General features: G+C 44.2%; 1 protein-coding gene across 1 annotated transcript; it reads left to right on the top strand.

The window, feature by feature from the left end:
* Positions 1 to 13,256: 13,256 nt before the first annotated feature.
* On the top strand, positions 13,257 to 14,096 carry LOC115990959. Its single transcript, XM_031114724.1, has one exon. It carries the CDS (start codon positions 13,257 to 13,259, stop codon positions 14,094 to 14,096), a length of 840 nt encoding a protein of 279 aa, XP_030970584.1.
* Positions 14,097 to 15,017: the final 921 nt, after the last annotated feature.

Consider the following 15,017-nt stretch of genomic DNA (forward strand, 5'->3'; position numbering starts at 1 on the left):
CAAAAAATGGCTATTTACTCGCAAAATAAAACCCTAATGTGCAAAGTCTTCCCATCCAGCTTGGGACCAATGGCGATGAGATGGTTCAACAGCCTGAAGAAAAATTCCATAGGCTCATATAAGCAGCTCACTCAGGCTTTCTGCTCTCGCTTTATTACGAATAGCAGGGTCCCTCGACCCTTAAGTTCGTTGTTGTCCTTATCCATGCATGAGGGAGAGACCCTGAAGGCGTATTCGGATAGATATTGGGAGATGTATAACGAGTTGGATGAGAACCATGATAATGTCGCTATCAACACATTCAAAAGCGGTATCCCCACCGAGCATGGCTTAAGGAAATCTCTCACTGGTAAACCAGTTGCCAACGTTCATCAGTTGATGGATAGGATTGACAAGTACAAAAGGGTGGAAGAAGATCAGCTACAAGGAAAGGGAAAGGAGAAGATCATTCCCCCCAAGGCGAATGATTTCAGGTCGGAACGATATAACCACAACCAGCCAAGGAGAGATTTTTCGAGACAGGCCGGACAAAGTAACATGCAAACGGTGAATGCCGTGTTCAGAAAGCCAGTACAACAAGTGCTGGAGAAAATGAGTAACGAACCCTTCTTCAGATGGCCGGGAAAAATGGCCGGAGACCCTTTAAAACGTAACCAGAACCTGTATTGCCATTATCATCAGGACCATGGACATACCACCGAGGATTGCAGGAATCTATGGAATCACCTAGATCAATTGGTCCGAGAAGGAAAGTTATGTCACCTTTTACACCCCTCGAGCGGTCATCCGGACCAGGCGATGCAAGAGCCTCGAAAAGATGTATCCTTAAGACCCCCCATAGGAACGATCCATGTCATCCTCGCCACTCCAGGAAGAACCGGGTCGTTTCCTTCCAGGGTGTTGTCTGTGGCTCGACTCTCCGCCGAGGACGGGGGAAGAGAATTTAAAAGGTCTAAAAAGAGAAGCTCGCTAATATTAGGATTCTCGGACGAGGATAAAAGGGGAACTAACCAACCTCACGACAATGCCTCAGTGGTTACGCTGAGAATCAGAGGCTTCGATGTGAGAAGGATGCTGGTAGACCCGGGTAGCGCAGTAGAAGTAATGTATCCTGATTTATACAAGGGGCTGAACCTAAGGCCGGAGGATTTGACGGCTTACGACTCTCCCCTTATCAGCTTCAAAGGGAAGACTGTCACGCCAAAAGGGCAGATCAGACTACCTATACAAACTGGATCAGAGGTGGTGGAAGTGGACTTTATCGTGGTCGATGCCTACTCGCCCTACACAGCGATAGTAGCCAGGCCATGGATCCATGCCCTAGAAGCTGTATCCTCCACACTTCACCAAAAGGTGAAATACCCGTCCAGAGGCCAAGTAGAAGAGATTCGTGGAGATCAGGCTATGGCCAGGCAGTGTATGGTGGCCGTCATCTCGCTTCGGTCCAATGCCGAGTCATCGGCCTCTGAGAACTTATAGCAACCAGCCACCTCGTAGGGCAGGTTGATGAGCCAGCCGAGAAGATAAGGTGTGAGAGTTTAGAAAAGTTTGCCGTTGACAATGACCCCGAGAGATTTTTCCAAGTCGGCTCCGAGTTGCCTCCTCAAGAAAAAGAGGAACTGGTCGGGTTTCTGAGAAGAAATATCGATGTGTTTGCATGGGACGCATACGATGCCCCGGGGGTTGACCCTAGCCTTATTTGTCACTACTTGAATGTTAACCCATCTTCCATTCCAAAGAAGCAACCACCCCGACGTCCCTCAAAGGAACATGCCGGTGCTGTTAGAGACGAAGTGATGAAGTTGAAAAAGGCAGGAGCCATTAAAGAAGTTTTTTACCCTGAATGGCTGGCAAATACGATGGTGGTGAGAAAGAAAACGGGGAAATGGCGAGTCTGTGTGGACTTCACAGACTTGAATAAGGCATGCCCAAAAGACCCATTCCCTTTGCCTCGAATTGACCGATTGGTGGATACAACTGTAGGCCACCCTCGAATGAGCTTCCTAGACGCCTTCCAGGGCTATCATCAGATACCCCTTGCATTGGAGGATCAGGAGAAGATGGCGTTTATGACACCCATCGGGAACTATAACTACAAGGTAATGCCCTTCGGATTGAAGAACGCAGGGTCAACTTACCAAAGAATTATGACCAGAATGTTCGAACCACAGCTGGGCAAAATTATTGAAGTCTACATAGACGATATGGTCGTAAAAAGCAAAATAGTGTCCGAGCACGTAAAGGACCTAGAGATCATCTTTGACATCTTAAGAGAGCACAAGCTGAGGCTTAACGCTTCCAAATGTTCATTCGAGGTCGAGTCTAGGAAATTCCTAGGCTATATGGTAACTTACAGAGGGATAGAGATAAGCCCAGACCAAATCAAAGCGATTAATAGCCTACAGGCTCCTCGGAATCCGAAAGAAGTACAGAAACTTACTGGCATGATCGCAGCATTAAACCGGTTCATATCACGATCTGCAGACCGATGCCGACATTTTTACCTCTTGATAAATAAATGGAAAGGGTTTGAGTGGTTGGAGGATTATGTCCGAGCCTTCCAGCAACTCAAGGAATACTTGTCACGACCACCCATCATGTCTAGCCCTGAGGCAGACGAGGTACTGTTTGCATACATAGCCGTAGCCCCTCATGCTGTAAGCCTGGTACTAATACAGGATGACAATGGGGTACAGCGACCAGTATACTACGTGAGTAAATCATTACATGAGGCCGAAGTGTGATACTTACCATTGGAGAAAGCAATTCTGGCAGTAGTGCATGCCACACGGAAGCTCCCTCATTACTTTCAGGCACATACGGTTATTGTTTTAACACAGCTTCCCCTTCGGTCGGTGCTCCGAAGCGCCAATTACACAGGAAGGATCGCCATGTGGAGTGCGCTGTTGGGTGCTTTTGACATTAAATACATGCCTAGGTCTTCTATCAAGGGTCAAGTCCTCGCAGATTTAGTCGCAGAATTCGCTGAACCCTCTATAGAAACAATAATCGACAAGGAAAACATGGATGGAAAATCCGTTGGCACAATCTCAACATGGGAGACTTTGTGCTGGAAAGTCTACGTGGATGGCGCGGCCAACCAAAGAGGATCTGGAATTGGGATAGTTTTAATATCGCCTGAAGGCATTGCCATTGAGAAATCACTAAGATTTGGGTTCTCGGCTACGAACAACGAGGCTGAGTACGAAGCCTTACTTCAAGGGATGATGATGGTTCAAAAATTGGGTGGAAAGGCAATGGAAGCGTTCTCGGACTTCAAATTGGTCGTGGGCCAGGTGATGGGTGAGTTAGAAGCTAGAGATGCCCGAATACAGGAATATCTCAGCCGGGTCAAACGTCTGCAGTCAGACTTTGAATCCTTTAACCTGACGCATGTTCCGAGGAGCGAGAACACACATGCAGACTCCCTAGCCACTCTAGCCACATCTTCTGCACATAACCTGCCCAGGACAATCCTTGTTGAGGATTTATGCCAGACAAGCTCCACTAGAGGAAAGAAAGCTCAGGTCCATCAGGTTAAAAAGAGTCCAAGTTGGATGGATCCTATAGTGAACTTCCTAAAGGGCGATACACTACCAGAAGGGAAACTAGAAGCCGAGAAGATACGGAGGAATACCCCTCGGTTCTGGTTATCGAAAGACCACAAACTATACCGGCGCTCCTATTCGGGGCCATACCTATTATGTATACACCCAGAAAAATCGGAGTCCTTGCTTGAAGAGTTACATGAGGGGATTTGTGGAAGTCACATCGGAGGAAGATCGCTAGCGCACAGGGCACTTACCCAAGGATATTGGTAGCCGAACATGCAAAGGGAAGCCCAAGAATATGCAAAGAAGTGTGATCAGTGCCAGAGATTCGCCCCAAATATCCACCAACCCGGAGAAGTCCTTAACCCTCTCTCCAGCCCCTGGCCGTTTGCTCAGTGGGGTCTTGATATTGTCGGTCCTTTCCCCAAAGCGGCAGGAAATAAGTGATACATAATAGTCGGAACTGATTATTTCACCAAGTGGGTGGAGGCTGAACCTTTGACCAACGTCAGGGATGTGGATGCCAAGAAATTCATTTGGAAAAACATTATTACACGCTTCGGAACTCTACACACACTCATCTCGGACAACGGGCTCCAATTTGATAGTAAGAACTTCAGGGAGTACTGCTGCGAGTTTGGGATCATTAACCGGTATTCCACTCCTGCTTACCCTCAAGGAAATGGGTAAGCCGAGGCCGTGAACAAAGTCATAGTAAGCGGTCTGAAAAAGAGATTGGATGATGCAAAGGGGAGATGAGTGGAAGAGCTCCTGCATGTTTTATGGACCTATCGAACGACGCCGCGGCGGTCAACGGGTGAAACTCCCTTTTCAATGACTTATGGAGCCGAGGCCGTACTCCCAATCGAGAATAGCTTCCCTACCTTGAAGTCTAACGCCTTCACCCCAGACAATAATGACGAGCTATTGGGGAGAAGTCTAGATTTAGCCGAGGAAAAAAGGGAGAAAGCGATGATCCATATGGCCTGCTATCACCAGAAGCTAAAGCAGGGATACGACGTTAACGTAAGGCTGCGACCTTTGAGTCCAGGTGACCTTGTGATGAGAAAGATTCTCGGCAGTGCTAAAAACCCTTCCTGGGGTAAGCTGGGACCAACTTGGGAAGGACCGTACCGCATCACCTCCGTGGCCGGAATAGGTGCTTATTACCTAGAAGACCTAGATGGAAAAACTGTACCTCACCCATGGAATATAAATAATCTAAGAAGATATTATTATTAATAAAAGTAGCTCTGTCTATGCTTTGTTCAACGATCAACGCACACCCGTTAGTCCAGTTGCATCTATACAAGTTTTAAACAGAACCTAAGTCCTGCATGGCTCCTCGGACCACAGACTTAGGGGAAATTAACAACTTATGGCATCTATCTAAGTTTTAAACAGAACCTAAGTCCTGCATGGCTCCTCGGACCACAGACTTAGGTGAAATTAACAACTTATGGCATCTATCCAAGTTTTAAACAGAACTCAAGTCCTGCATGGCTCCTCGGACCACAGACTTAGGGGAAATTAACAACTTATGGCATCTATACAAGTTTTAAACAGAACCTAAGTCCTGCATGGCTCCTCGGACCACAGACTTAGGGGAAATTAACAACTTATGACATCTATCCAAGTTTTAAACAGAACCTAAGTCCTACATGGCTCCTTGGACCACAGACTTAGGGGAAATTAACAATTTATGGCATCTATCCAAGTTTTAAACAGAACCTAAGTCCTGCATGGCTCCTCGGACCACAGACTTAGGGGAAATTAACAACTTATGGCATCTATCCAAGTTTTAAACAGAACCTAAATTCTGCATGGCTCCTCGGACCACAGACTTAGGGGAAATTAACAACTTATGGCATCAATCCAAGTTTTAAACAGAATCTAAGTCCTGCATAGCTCATCGGACCACAGATTTAGGGGAAATTAATAACTTATGGCATCTATCCAAGTTTTAAACAGAACCTAAGTCCTGCATGGCTCCTCGGATCACAGACTTAGGGAAAATTAACAACTTATGACATCTATCCAAGTTTTAAACAGAACCTAAGTCCTGCATGGCTCCTCAAACCACAGACTTAGGGGAAATTAACAACTTAGAGCTCTTGTGCAGTTTCAAGGTACATGCGTAATTTAGTATAATTACGACTATCGTTCAAATTCGCCGCACGGCATCCCCTTTTTCTTATTAGTTTATATTTGTTTATATCGTTGCGAACGTTAAAAAAAGGAATAGTGTTACTGATCATCCGAAGAGAATAAAGAGAACATTCTATATTAATATTCCGAGGTCAATACAAAGAGAGGTCTTTACAAAAGAACAAAAATAAGACAACTCTCATTCAAAAAAAAAAAAAGAGTACAATAATTAAAAACCTAAAATCTAAGCCTCAGCAGGAGGATTCTCTTTCTGCTTTGGCTGAGGTGGAACCTCGGAGATGGACTCCTTTGTAGGATTCTTGGCTTTATCAAGCACAGGGATGGCATCAGGAATAGCCACGGCCTGCTCAGAAGCTTCAGGAGCACCATCAGGATTCTCTCGGATCTCCGGCGGAAAAAAGACCTTCTCGGGTAACCTCAGCGTCGAGTCTGCAGGAATTCCTGCAGCATCAAGGGCATGAGCCCATGAGATGCTACAATACTCCCTGCATACCTCTGGAATCTCCTCAGAGAGCCTGGCTTCAGTCTCCTCTGCCCCAAGCTTATAAGAGGCCTTCTTCTCAGCCTCGGCTGCTTCCCGAGCTAGCTGAACCTCTTCTTTGGCCCGCCGGACCTCCTCCTCAGCTTTTTGTAACGTGGCCCTTAGATCCAGCACTATTTGCTTTTCAGTGGTCAGGCTGGTCTCGGTTACGTACAATTGTTGGCGCTAGTCCTCCGCTTGGGTTTCAGCATTCTTCAAGCCGGCCTCAGCACTTCGGCGCTTTTTCTCCGCCTCTTTGAATTTCTCCGCAAGTTCAAAGTTCTCTTGCTTGAGGGACCCCACAGTTTTCTCCACCTCTGTCCAAGATTAAGCCTCAGCTTCAACTAAACTGCGGTTGCTGCGGCAGAACTCCTCAGCCACAAACACCTGCTAAGTGATCTGCCAACAAAACAAAAATTGTCTTAGAATGCAACAATGTTTAATGATTTAACGAAAGGGTAGAAGAGTGACTTACCATTGTAAGGTCCCTTTTAAGGGATAGAAAGAGCTCGGGCTGAGAGAACCTCCTGCAGGCCTCCATATCCCGAGGGAGGAGTACTGGCTGCTCCAAAGCCTCAGCTATGTACCCTGCTCGGCCCCTGTTGTATTCTCGGACCGATGCAGTATAAGGGATAGCAACCCCATCCAGCTCCAGCTTTGGGCCCCAAATGCGCGGTTGAGCACGCACTTCAGCTCGGTTCTCCTTCTCTCGACTCTCCACGGAGGAATCCCTTTTATTCTTTTGCCCCCGGGTGATTTTTTGATGCTTGCCCTAGCGGGGCACCACCTCGCCTTCCTCAGGGATTTCAGCCGACCTTTTCTTTTTTAGGTCCGGGTTGACCTTGAGGCCCAGGTCAGAAGGAACCTGAGGAGCAACGGGAGGGAGGTCCTGGGTCTGCGACTGAGTAGGCACCTTCGAAGATTGACCTTTCCCTCGGGAGGACATCAACTCACGTAAGGTTTTTCCTTTACCAGCCATATTGTTTACTTCCTCGTCTGAAGAGTCGTCTGAGCAGGCTATAATAATCGAAGCGCCGACCACGGAGTTTCGATCCTGCTCTCCTTCAGGGTCCGAGAGTTCAATCAAGGGGGCTTTATGAACCTCCTCTTCAAAGTAGAACTCGTCTATCTCCTCCTCAAGAGAAAGACGAGATGATTCGGTCTCTCCTTCAACTGGCGCAGCAACTTCAAGGTTGTCTGGCGGGAGCAATTGCTCAGCTGGTGGAGGATCCCGAACACCAGGTAACACGACTGGCTCGAGATCTTCTCGAGCCAGGAACTTGGGCTTGGATACGTCAATCCTAGCCAACCTTGGACTACCAGCTCTTATGGCGTGGCCAATGGCTTGGAAGGAACGGGTTAGTGGTTGGTAGCCCAAAACTAAATGACACGCACGTAGCTGCCCGTCCTCGGCAACGTAGATTCTTGACCTTAGAAGATAGTTCAAGGCCTAAACGTTCACGTGGCTCAGCCTGGGAGCAACCAGAGCTCTATCTGCAATACAGCCGAGAATGAGATTAGAGTTAAAATACAAAATTTATGACTCAAGCAAAAAAGGGAGTGAATCCGAAGAGCTAAACCCCCTCTCTAAAGGATTGGCCCTAAAGGCGCCGCACCTGGAATTCCTGCCCGAGTTGGACAATGAAAACCATCGCTCCATTCTCTTGAGGCAATGAGGAAGTCATCCTTCATAATTTTATTGGATATGGGGAGGCAAGAGATTAGCCTAACCACCTCGGATCGAGATTTAAGGTAATACCCTCCCTTCTCGTGGTAGTGGCACTCGTACATGTGAACCACATCATGCCAGGTCAGGCCTAGACCCATTCGCTCGTTCAAGACATCTATGCAGCCTAATACCCTGAACATGTTTAGAGCGCACTGGTGTGGTGTCAACCTATGGTGGAACAAGTAGTCCCGGGTAATCCTACGCATGGGAAGTGTCATTCCTCCTTGTATAAAGGCAATCATAGGAATGACCACTTCACCCACGTCTCTATCTAGCAATACTCCTTCTGGGGGACAGTACCGCAGAACCACCCCCTGCGGGATGTGGTATTTTGCCCTAAAAGCCTCCATGGCAGCCGGAGTGTCTACTAGGTCTTTGAATCTACCCATCTAAGCTGAACGGGAGGGACGGAAATAAAAACCGAGGAGAAAAGTGAAATCCGAGGAGAAATTCGAAACAACGAAACGAGCGGAACTTACGGGTATCTTCACAAACAACCAGTGAGATGCTCAAAAATCTCTTTTAGGAAGGACGCTTCGCGAAAACGATTATGGAAATTTGAAGAACGGAAGTGCTCGTAGATTTCTAGGCGCTGGAGTTCTCTGGAGTTCTCTGGACTTCTGATATGCAGGTAAAAAAAGAAAAGATGAGCCTCTCTGGCACTTTATATAGCAAGAGAGAGAGAGAGAGAGAACCACTCCCGCTCAAGAATTCGAGGAAAAATGCTGGCCATCAGATCCACGCCTCGCCGTTGGATGAAGGGACATAAAGCTACTTGGAGTAAATGGCTGCGCCTCGTAAATTGTAGCGCGTTAAAAGCAACTGCCCGCACGCGCAAACCAAGATCTCATTAGTTCCATCATTTGTAAATGTCAAAACCCTGTTTTTCTCCTCGGAAGGAGATCAAAAATCAGAGTTTTGAGGGGCTATTGTGGGGACCGGCCCAGAATAATAGGCTGGCTAGGCCCTGGGCCCGTCCGAGGACCCATCTGTCCGAGGAGACGTCGTGGCCTAGAATCCCTATCTAGGCCCGCGGGGGTAAAGAGAACACGTCCGAGAAGTCATTCCTCCTTGGACATTCCAAAATCCGGATCAAAGGTGCATCCCAGCTACTGTAGTCTCCCTTCCAAGCACGTAAAAAGAAAGGAAACCCAAAATATCTCAGCAAAGGCTGCCACCACCACATTAAATGCACCATAACTACTCTCCTGGCCGCATTAATGAAAAGAAGACCCCTGAACAATGCCACTTTGGTCACTGCAACTCACAAATAACTGATAAGGGTGTCTGATGTGACAGGTGCTCAAGTGGGGGTTTGGATGATCAACAAGTGTAAAGCCCAGATGATAGAAGAATGTCTATATAATATGTAAAAGTCCCCCAAAAGAAGGGGACGAGAAAAAACAGAAGGAGAGAGGGAGGAAAGAACATTGTAGAGGTTTTATTTGCATGAATCTGGGCCCGTTAATCAAGTTGGAGACCATATCATCTGAGAAGGATCTCTCTTCACTGTTACCTCCTTTTGTTCTGGTTTCTGTGTCTCCTGAGTCCATGCAACAAACCGAATAAGCCAATTGGAACCAAGTTCTTTAGCCCATTCTCTACAGAAATTCATTGTGTGGGACTTTTTTGGCCAAGGCTTGACCAACAAGGATCGGGTCAACTAAAATCGTGTCCCTACAATATCAGTTTGAGATTTATATATGTTTGTCCTCTAACGTTGGGTTAAGATAGTTTGACCCTGGTTAATTAATTTAATTACCCAAATTGATTAATTAGGTTAAATTGCATGCAAATCATAGAGGCACCAATAAATCACCAATTAAACTAAATGCAACAGAAATTAAATTGACACAGTAATTTGTTAACAAATGAGGAAAACCTCTCGTAAGGCAAAAACCCCATCAGGTAATTTTAAGGACACCACTCCCAATAATCTACAAATTAACAATTAAGCAGTTACAAGTATAAAGAATTTTACCACTACTCTGGTCTATCCTGAAATACTAACCTACAATTGAACCTTTACTCCAAAACCCAATTGGATTTGATCTTGTAGTAGTCTTTTTTCCATTGTTACACAAATCTCCAATCTGTGACTAACTCATTTGTACGGATCCCAATACGTGACTAACGCTAGCAACTTGAATGATTGTTGTTGGCTGCAAAGTTCTTCATTTCATCAACAATGAAGATCATGAGGCGTTTGGTTACAAATCCCTATGGCGTACAAACATAGGAGCTTCTCATAGAGAAAAATAAACTCTTGGTCTTTGTATCTGTATGTGACAGCTCTTAAAATAAGTCTTATATATGTTTAGGGATATGAGAAAAGAAACCTTAAACAAATATATCAACATGAGCCAAAATTCAGATATGGAAATTCTGAATTCTTAAAGCTCAATAGATCGAGCTTGTATCAAGCTATCCATTAAATTTCAATAGCAGCTTTCTATCGAGTTATCTGTCAAGTTTCAGTATAACAGTTTTTCTTCACTTGTTTCTTAGATCAATCTTTATGTTTTTAATACAAACATTTGATATGTATCAAACCCAACTTAGATCTACTCAATTTACAAATAAAATGCGTTTTGTCAAAAGATTAACCAATTACATAAAAAATATGACCCTAACATCTAATATTACGCATTTGTGGATTGCTAATACATGCACAAATTTGTTTACTTTTATAAGCACTTTTTATAGTGCAATCTCTGAGGAAGTTGGATTGTTATTTCGACATGTTTTTCATTGTTATAAAAACACAACATCATAGGTATTAATCAATTGTTTTTTGGCCATGTGGGAGGAGAGGAGAAGAGGGAATTTGCAATTTGTTGCCTTTCTCTTTTTTCCTCCTCTTCTTCCCCTATGTTATTTTCTCTCTGTCGTTATGCACTACTAACCAAAGATATATTGAAATTGAAATCCATAATGGACCACTTATATTGTGCCAAAATTGGGTGCATAAACTTGCCATAAATTTACAATCAACCACAACTTTCAAAATAGGTTTACTGAAGACATTTTACTAAACCCAAATACAGCAAACAAATTATTTATGAGGCATAGCAATACTAATCTGTATATGTGCTGCCACTGCTACATTCAAGAAGTATGCAAAATACACCAAAGAAAAATTTGGAGCCCAATAGTAAGGTCAAACCTTGTTGCTAACTGGAAGGTTTATGCACGTCTAAGATCTGCTGCAAATGACAAAATGAGATTTCAGATTTCATCATGTTGAACACCAATGCTATTCATTTTACTCAATATCAAAACAAATTATTACCCTTTCAAAAGGCATCAGAAAGCAACATGCTTGACAAACTAAAAATACACAAAAGTAATTACAGTAAACATAAATTTTTCAATTTCCCCATTCTTGCAGCAAAGAATAAGGCATCACATAACTTCAAAAACATATTTCAAAACCTTTACTTTTAAAACTATTTATGGTAAAAAATAAAAAATTAAAAACTTAAATTAAAGAGAATAATTGAAAGACATAATAATATAAGATGATCCTTCGCAAAACAAACCCTTCTCTATTTAATATTAGTTAGATAAAGGGAGTAATCAAATCAATGTACGTGCTCGATTCTTCAGTGTTAGCTGTCCTAACAACAAAAACTGATGCTATTGAAAGATTTGCAAGATTAAGTAAAAAGAATGGTTAGGAAAAGTAGGAGACTCTCTCTCTCATCTGTAAGAGCACTCTCTCCTCTCCCTTCTGGAAGAGACCTCAGCTCCCCTTCTTGGGGTTCCTCACCTTCTCAAAAATTACTCTTCAAACACTCGTTTTCTCAATGGAGCAAGAAGTTATTAATGAGTTACAGCACCTTTGCCTCACCAAGGAGGAAGAAGAGGAAATTCCAGTTTCCACACAAATCCGGGAAGACCTCTTAGAAGAATGTTCATTAAGCTTGTTTGGAAAACTACTACCAGAAAGGCAGCAAAACATAAGAGCTCTGAAAAGCACATTAAAAGCAGCTTGGAAGATGGGATCGGAACTGAGAATAGTGGAAGTAGGAAGTAACATTTTACAATTTAAGTTTGGCTCAAGCTATCAGAGAGATTGGGTTGAAAACAGTGGGCCATGGAATTTTGAGAATAATTTGCTGCTTCTCTGTAGATGGAAGAAAGGCCTCACTGTCGCAAACATGGTTTTTACCCATTCTCCATTCTGGGTCCAGTTATGGGGCTTACCATTTGAGCTCATGTCGGAGGAAGTGGGTCAGGATATTGGGAGGAGTTTGGGACGCTTGATTGAAGTAGATAGAAGAGCATGCCAAACAGAACAAGCCAAGTTTATGCGGGTTCGGGTGGATCTTCCAATTGAAAAGCCGCTTAGAAGAGGAGGGCATGTAGTAAGCAAAGATGGTGGAAAGTTTTGGGTTCACTTTAGATACGAAAGACTACCCACGTTCTGCTACCTGTGTGGAAAGTTAGGCCATGATGAGAAGCATTGCCAGGTATGTGCAGGTCAGCAAAACAACCCAAGGCAATACGGTGAGTGGTTAAAAGCGAGTGGTGCTGTTAAGGGTGGAAATGTGAAGTCAAAGAATTTTTTTGGCAGCAATATCAACTCAGGAAACAGAGGAAATGATGATAGAGAGAACAATGTTGCTGAGAACTTGCTGCGGTTTTCGCCGACGGACCAAAGGGGAGGAAGCTCCAATGGCGGTTGCTTTCAAAATTCAAAAACAGCAAACAAGTCACCTCAAAGTCAGGGCTGTGGCGTGTCAAATACTCAGGCTTGGCAGTCGGCAGAAGTCAGGTATGGAAGCGACATGAAGGAAGCGGATATGAAGGATTTGGGACAAAAAGATGGGTCACGTGATGAGAATCCCATTCCAACTCAATCAGACGAACCTGATCTAGTTACACGGTCAGGCGAAAGTAGTATTTTATTAAGCAAGTGTCAGCCCACTTCAAATGTTGAACATTTGAATCAAGCCACCAGCCCATATAAGCCTATGATTTGGGCCCAAACGCAAGAAGCAATTGCTAACAAAGAGGCAGCCCAAGATGTCATTAAAAGCCAAAAAGGAAAGGGCCGGATTAAGAAGATTGCAAGGGAAAAAGGGCAGGCCAAAAATAAGGAGAAACAAGTTAACAGCCCAAGGTTAGGCTCAAAACGCCAACTTGCTCAGCTCCTTTCAGAAGTAGAAGAAGAAAATTTTCCCAGGAAAAGAAAGTGTGAAGGGTTCGAAGGCGATGCTCATGGTGTTCTTGAAGAATCTGAATTACCGGCGGTGGCTGCAATGCAGCGCCGCCGGGAGCCATGAATTCCCTCGGTTGGAACTGCCGGGGGCTTGGGAACCCCCGGTCAGTTCGAGCACTGCACAATCTGGTGCAGTATTGGGCTCCCAAATTAGTCTTCCTCTCAGAGACTAAGGTAAGGAAAAAACGTATGGAAAGAATTAAGGAAAGAATTGGGTTTGCAAATGGGCTTTTTGTTCCCTGTCATGGTCGTAGTGGGGGTCTGGCTCTCCTGTGGACAAGAGAAACTGATCTGGAGATTAAGAGCTTTAGCAATCACCACATTGATGCTGTCATTACAGAGGAGAATTCGAATTTTAAATGGAGATTTACTGGCTTCTATGGCCACCCCCAAACTCACTTGAGGCAGAAATCTTGGGATTTGCTTGATTTCCTGCAGGGTCAATCTCAGCTCCCGTGGTTTTGTTTTGGAGACTTCAATGAAATTCTATCAATGGAAGAAAAGACAGGAGGGGCTATAAGATCACAGGGTCAGATGGATAAATTCCGTGAGGTGGTTAATGTTTGTGGCTTCAAAGATTTGGGCTATATGGGACCGGACTTCACATGGTGTAACATGCAAACTGGTGATAGCAGGGTTTATCTGAGGTTGGATAGAGCTTTTGCAACATGTGACTGGATTAACAAGTTTGGTGAAGTAAGAGTTAATCACCTGGTAGACTCAACTTCAGATCACTGTGCTTTATATGTTGTGGACCCTAAAGCTCCAAAACGGTCCCGTACTCGTCGTTTCCATTTTGAGGCTATGTGGACTAAAAAGGAAGAATGCAAAGACATCATCAAGGCTGCTTGGAGCAGTGCTAGTAATGTGAATACGGCTGAAGGTATGGCTGCGGCCTGAATGCCTGTGCCATGGATCTTAAGGCTTGGAGCTCTACTTTTTTCAGCCAAATTCCAAAGAAAATCCAAGAGAAAAGGAAAAGGCTTAGCAACCTGATTCAATCAGATAAGGATGGTATGCTGGGTGATGAGATAAATAAGGTGAGGAAAGAAATAAATGACCTGATTGATAGCGAAGAAATTTACTGATGTCAACGGTCGAAAGCTCACTAGCTCCGGAAGGGAGATAGGAATACGAAGTTCTTCCACGCTCGAGCTTCGGAAAGGAAGAAACAAAATACCATCTTTGGTTTATGGGATAAATTTGATAATTGGTGTGGAGACCAGAGTAGTATTGCCAATGCTGCTATATCCTATTTTGAGGAAATTTATTCTTCCTCTTTGCCGAATCAAATTGAGGCAGTAACTGATCTCATCCCAGCCAAGGTGACAGAAGAAATGAATATGGAACTGACCAGAGACTTCACCAGAGAAGAAGTATTGACAGCCCTCAAGCAGATTCACCCTACCAAATCTCCCGGCCCCGATGGTATGTCTGCTCTTTTCTTCCAAAAATACTGGAGCATTGTAGGCACTAATGTATCTAACTTAGTTTTGAATGTATTAAATTCTGGCATGTCTATCTCTGAAATTAATAGAACTAATATTGCCCTTGTGCCAAAAATAAAAAATCCTCAAAGAATGACTGATTTTAGACCAATTAGCCTATGTAATGTAGTATATAAGCTTATTTCCAAAACTTTGGCTAATCGTCTTAAAGCTTTTCTTCCATACATTATTTCAGAGAATCAAAGTGCATTTGTAGCTAATAGACTCATCACTGACAATGTCTTGGTAGCTTATGAGATTATGCACTATATAAAACACAAAAGAGGTGGGAATGATAGCTTTATGGCGGCTAAGTTGGATATGAGCAAAGCAT

The sequence above is a fragment of the Quercus lobata genome, chromosome 5 (assembly GCF_001633185.2).
Source record: "Quercus lobata isolate SW786 chromosome 5, ValleyOak3.0 Primary Assembly, whole genome shotgun sequence".
Taxonomy (NCBI): domain Eukaryota; kingdom Viridiplantae; phylum Streptophyta; class Magnoliopsida; order Fagales; family Fagaceae; genus Quercus; species Quercus lobata.